The sequence below is a fragment of the Rhagoletis zephyria genome, unplaced genomic scaffold (genome assembly GCF_001687245.7).
Source record: "Rhagoletis zephyria isolate East Lansing unplaced genomic scaffold, Rhagoletis_zephyria_1.1 Rzeph_scaffold_00189, whole genome shotgun sequence".
Taxonomy (NCBI): Eukaryota; Metazoa; Arthropoda; class Insecta; order Diptera; family Tephritidae; genus Rhagoletis; species Rhagoletis zephyria.
The window spans coordinates 128,154-134,381 of record NW_016157273.1 but is presented as its reverse complement, the minus strand read 5'-3'; the positions used below and the strand labels follow the sequence as shown (position 1 = coordinate 134,381).

The window sequence follows — 6,228 nt, the reverse complement described above, 5'->3', positions numbered from 1 at the left end:
AAAAAAAAAAAAACCCTAAAACTGCTTGAGGCTCACTGTGTAGAGGCTTAGTGGTAGTGAGACTTTCGATTTAGTACAATTTTCCAAACCCTTATTGTCCTTTAACTACGTATCATTCAACCAGTTGCTTCATTTAGCCGGAGTCGTTACTGCCAACTATCTTTAGATATTAGGTAAGGATAAAAAAGTGCCAAAATGTGCCAAATAGAAAAATAAAAGTGCCAAACAAGGTGCCACTAGTTTTCATGCTTCCCATTTAGCAATAAAATAAGAACCACATTTCTAAAATAAAAGTGCACTGCTAAAATAAGATAAACCTGCTGTATAAACTTTGGGAATTAGAAAATTCTTGAAATATTACTATTTTTCAAAAGTGCCATTTTGGCACTTTGTGCCAAGTTGAAAGGATAAGTGCAAGTTGAACAAAAATAGGGACAAAAATGGCACGGTTTGAGTCAAATATGTCGATTAGCAGACTTTTTTTTAATACACAATAATCAGTAAAGTAATACCTATAGTAGGGATTACTCTCCAAAAATCAAAAATTTATTTATAAATAAATAGCGAGTATCTCAGATATCTGCCGTTTTCGTGTGAGGCACAAACTGAGCTTACTGAAAAAAGTATGCTCGCAGAAATACTAACCTGTTATTCTTTTTTCCTTGTCTTCCTCGACTTCCTCGACTTCGTACTGAATTTCTGGACAAACTGTTTTGGCTGCTTAATGAGTTCAGTGGAGGAATATTTGGATGTGATTTTATTATGCGCCCAGGTATATGGTCACTTAACACNGGTCTGATGAGGAAATGTGATGATTTTCGAAATAGCTATCACTTCTACCATTTTTTCAAATTATTGTTGCTTTTCCACAATGAGCTTTCCATTAAAAACGGCCTCAAGCTCAATAAAAATTGTTGAATTGAACATTAATTAATTTATCGTTTTACTAGATGGGGAGTAAATGTAAGATATTTTTACTGTATGCTTTCATACTTGTTATAGTTAGTCCGGGCAAGATTGTTTGAACTTCTTAGAAAATCAAGGTTTAGGATTATGGTTGGAACAATCTGGTGAATCAATTCACAGAGAATTTCTCAAATTTTGGGAAAGATATAAAATTAATGTTATTGAAAATCCGACTTACTTGGTGAGATAAAAAAAGCAGTGGTTGAGTTCTCATCTAAGCACATTTAAAAAATATAGAAATACAAAAAAATACAAAAATAAAGAAAATTAAACAAAAATATATATAAATAGCAAAATACAAATAAAAGCAATGGGTCCAGTTCATCATCACGTAAGAATTTGTTAATGTTTCTGCATTTCGTTCATTTGCGTGTGTGAGAAGGTATTTCTGCGAATACTGGGCTGCTTACTATTTAAGCAAAGTATTTAACTAAATACTAACATTACATTTTTCTCAATTGTGACTATTTTTCATGTTATTATTATCTAAACAGTTGAATTGAAGCTGTATGAAATAATCTTTGAGCCGCTTTACGAGGAAACATTTTTTATATGGCTATATCTCAAAAAAAAGGATCCGCTGTGATTTTTGTTTTTACGATTTTTCCACATTCAATTTAAAAACAAGCTCTCGCTTGCCAAACGGAGCCCCATTTAAAAAAAAAAAAACCCTAAAACTGCTTGAGGCTCACTGTGTAGAGGCTTAGTGGTAGTGAGACTTTCGATTTAGTACAATTTTCCAAACCCTTATTGTCCTTTAACTACGTATCATTCAACCAGTTGCTTCATTTAGCCGGAGTCGTTACTGCCAACTATCTTTAGATATTAGGTAAGGATAAAAAAGTGCCAAAATGTGCCAAATAGAAAAATAAAAGTGCCAAACAAGGTGCCACTAGTTTTCATGCTTCCCATTTAGCAATAAAATAAGAACCACATTTCTAAAATAAAAGTGCACTGCTAAAATAAGATAAACCTGCTGTATAAACTTTGGGAATTAGAAAATTCTTGAAATATTACTATTTTTCAAAAGTGCCATTTTGGCACTTTGTGCCAAGTTGAAAGGATAAGTGCAAGTTGAACAAAAATAGGGACAAAAATGGCACGGTTTGAGTCAAATATGTCGATTAGCAGACTTTTTTTTAATACACAATAATCAGTAAAGTAATACCTATAGTAGGGATTACTCTCCAAAAATCAAAAATTTATTTATAAATAAATAGCGAGTATCTCAGATATCTGCCGTTTTCGTGTGAGGCACAAACTGAGCTTACTGAAAAAAGTATGCTCGCAGAAATACTAACCTGTTATTCTTTTTTCCTTGTCTTCCTCGACTTCCTCGACTTCGTACTGAATTTCTGGACAAACTGTTTTGGCTGCTTAATGAGTTCAGTGGAGGAATATTTGGATGTGATTTTATTATGCGCCCAGGTATATGGTCACTTAACACACGATCAGCGGCAAAAGCCTTCGGGTTTGCTGTATTGGGACTTAAAGCGATGCCAGTTACTACAACAGAGTTTGAATTTTGCGAATTTCCTGTTACAGAATTTAAATTTTGTCGTAAACTATTACTAATCATAACGCGAGAAGCGCCATCAAATCGATCTTTTAGATTATCGCCAATTACACGGAAACTTGCAAGTCGCATCCAACAAGTCTTTACCGTACAAGACCCAGACATTCCATGGCATTTGCATTCTTGCCGCATTTCAGCTTGCACGTGCTAAAAAATAGAAAAAATGTTTAATTTTTTCATGTTTAGTTTTTTTATGCGAATTCTATACAATCATGTGTGAAATATTAATATCACAGAAACTTCTTTAAATATTGACTGCTCTTGCAAAATATACAAAAAAAATATCAAATTCGATTGTTGGACTATTTTCCGAAACCATAAAGTTTTTTCTTATAGCGGTCGCCCTTCATAAAAATACAACCACCGCTCAATGGCGCAGCGGGCCACTAAAGCTGGCAAAAACTCAAAATTTGAAAAGTTTTAAGCACTTTTTTATAGTTATGGTTCCTTTGATATTCCAGCCACAATAAACCAGCTCATTTTACCTCACTTCTTTCAACCCCTTCAATCACCAAGTTTTTTCCGCTAGAAGTGCAAGGTGAACTTTTCGATTTTTTGTCCTGACTTTGAGTATATCTGTGTTCGTATGGAATAGTAGCTTATGTCGAAAGGCTGACTTTATATAATACAGCATTCGCAGCATACGATTCGAATGACTCACTGGTGCCGAGCCGTTGAAGAACTTTTGGCAAATAAACGTGCAAGAAAAAGTTCCGATACCAGCAAGTCAATATTCTTATTAAACCTCATCAAAAAATTCCTTATCATTTAAAGAGTAAAGGGAATGCCGCATTATACTAAAGCTAGCTTCCCGACATAAGCTACTATTCCATACGAACAAAGATATATTTAATAAATTTTTGCAATGGAACCATAAACATCCAGTATTTAAAATGACGCCTGTTTAATTAGTTCGTGTCTCTGTCTCCGAATATAACTCAGAGCGAGATTATGCACCCGCGTCTCTAAAAGAATTAGAAAATTCGACGATGATGCTATTCTGTCTAATTGAAGATCCTGTACGTGAACGCGTAAACTTTAGCAATTGAAGATAAACAGTGTCAACCCTTTGCTTGCATTATAACATCATATGTGACACGTAAAGTTAAAAGGGACCTACGCTCAGAAAAAAAGATTTCGAGAAAAACGACTTTGAAGTTTACCAAGTTGATTTTGATGCTTCTGAACGTTTTAATAGATTGAAACTCGTTACTCGGGGGTTTTCGGGGTCGCTCATTACGAGTCCGATGTTAGTTTTCCAAAATTCAAAATGGCGGATGACTTTTAATTGATCGGAATCGCTTGAAACTCGTTACCCGGGGGTTTTTGGTGTCGCTGATTATGAATCCAATCTTGGTTTTTAAAAATTCAAAATGGCGGATCCAATATGGCGGAACAAATTTAAAATTTGTTCGGATTCATGTGAAACTCAAAAATGTCATTGACACCGAAAACGAGGTCAGTGATTACGAATCCGATGTTCGAAAACCCCCGAATAACGAGTTTCAAGCGAATTTGATTAATTTCAGAATAGTTTGTCAGATTTGATTTTTTTGTACTTTTTTTTGTAAAAGTACCTAACTTTGAAGTGAAATTGTGAAAAACTAATGCAGCTAGTAAGCTGCGGTTTATTGCATTGGAAAGAGTGGTCCGTTTACTATAAGAGTCGATGAAAAGGTGAAAACCGATTTTTTCTGACCGTATCCTTTTTAACTTTACGTGTCACATATAATAATTTTTCATTAAATTTAATTCAATTGTTTCAAGTCGATTCAGATGACGCCTTTGAAATTCAGCTTGCAACTCAGTTGTGGATACTGTTGCTCTTCGACCATGATACAATTTTCTATACTTTAATTTATTTATTTTATTTTTAAAACGAGATTTAGCCTTTGAATCGATGTTACTCATGATAATGCCACGTACAGGAGCTGTTGAGCGTATACGATCTCACCAAATGACCTCCTCATCGCACACGCAGAGACCAGAGTAAAATGGTCACGCTTTATCATTATGGTTTTATCAGGCTATCGAGGTTATCCTGCGATTGGTACCACCAGTGGAGAAATATTGTGGTTTTGTATTGATGCCGCTGCTTTTCTTATGATTTGTTCGCCAGTTTTGGGAAAAGCAGAGAATCTCAGCCATAAATGAGCACACAACACACGAACTTTTATCAGCTCATTGGCTATTCTGCAAAAATCGTTGGACAATGTGGTCCATTTGTGCTATATGGCAGTACACACTTACAAAATGTTCCTCTGTGATGCAGTAGCGGCCCTCTAATGCAGAGCTGGAGTATAATAACACAAACGGCAATAACGCAAATTTGTGTTATTTCCCAATTGAATGTGAAATAACACAAATTTGCTTTATTACATTTCTCGTTGAGCAATAAGACCAACTTTTATACTTAACAATTTGAGTAATAAAGCAAACTAGTGCACATATGTAGGTAGTCATCCAGTTACATTTGACAAAAAGTAGTACATGAGCAAGTTAAATGGACGGATTTGTAAGTATTCAATTTTGAAAGTGCCCGGCGTCGCGGCGGTCCGCGTTCTCGCGCCGCCCCGCGCCGGTTTCGACGTCGCGCTCGCGTCCCCCGCCCCTCCCCTGCTTTCACAATTATATACTGGTGGCATTATAACCGTTTAGAAAAAGGAAAAATGATAAAATAACACTAGTTCACTTCTGAAACTGCTTTTTAATGTCCAAGTAATGGGAATTATTGTGTATGGTGTTATTGCATGCTGCATCCCACCCATAGTGGAATTTACCAGGTGCCACTGCTTTATTTGAAAATTTGCCTATAAAATGTGACTATAAGGCAGCCGAATGTCAGAAAATAAAGCGAGAAAGCCGTTTTATTACTTCATCTGTTTATTGCGACATGGTTCCATGCAAACATTTTAAGGCTTTCCAGCAATGTTTCTAACAACATATTAAAAAACATGCAGAAAAAATTGTGAATATTACTTTCTTCATATGAATTATATCACATTTTTTGTTTAATTCAAGGCCTATCAAACAGGTTTAGAGCATTTGAGCAAAAACAACATTTGCCTGTATTTTGTTGTTGCTTCTGGTATCGAAGGTGCCAAAAACTGTTCTGATTTTTTTCTTCTACATCAAAGCGTGCCATGCGAAATACGAAAAAGGTAAAAAATTTAAATTGAAAAAATGAAAATTGTTGCAGCTTTCTTTCTTAGTAAATTGGTTCGCTTCTCGAAGCATTGATCCACCATCCTGTGCCAGGCCCAGTAATCAGCGGTTGTGCTGCTGAGTTGGGCGAGCTTTCCAAAAGCTTTTAATTTTTAATTTAATCGCTGGTTTTGTATGGAAAATGTTTCACATGGAAATAGATTTTAACAATTTAGAATTTTTGTGAGAAGAAATGTAAAATATTTGACATTTTCGAGAACAAATAATTTGAAAAAAATCAAATCAGCTGCTATACTGATATTACCTGTTCAATGTGCCTTGGTTTAATTGTATTTTTGGAATAAACAAAGTTCTTTTTCCTTCCAGTAAACTGTGTTTTTTTACAAATACTATAAATAAGCAATAGGAAATAAGGCAAAATTTGTTTTATTTCCAACCTTTGTTGGAAATAAAGCAAAACTCAGATTTTGGTATTATTTCCCATTTAAAAGTGAAATAAAGCAAATTTTGCGTTATTGCCG

At 34.9% G+C, this 6,228-nt stretch overlaps 1 protein-coding gene across 2 annotated transcripts in view; it reads right to left on the bottom strand.

The window, feature by feature from the left end:
* wg (Wnt family member 1 wingless) overlaps positions 1 to 6,228 on the bottom strand; it is a 179,634-nt gene that overhangs the window by 64,988 nt on the left and 108,418 nt on the right. The window contains exons 3-4 of one of the 2 annotated variants that reach the window (XM_017609105.1): positions 2,379 to 2,689; positions 646 to 756 (exon numbers count right to left, since the gene is read on the bottom strand). In XM_017609105.1, coding sequence (XP_017464594.1) covers positions 646 to 756; positions 2,379 to 2,689 — 422 coding nt within the window. Of the gene's footprint in view, positions 1 to 645; positions 780 to 2,378; positions 2,690 to 6,228 lie in introns of both variants that reach the window. The other variant, XM_017609104.1, reaches the window with a different exon arrangement.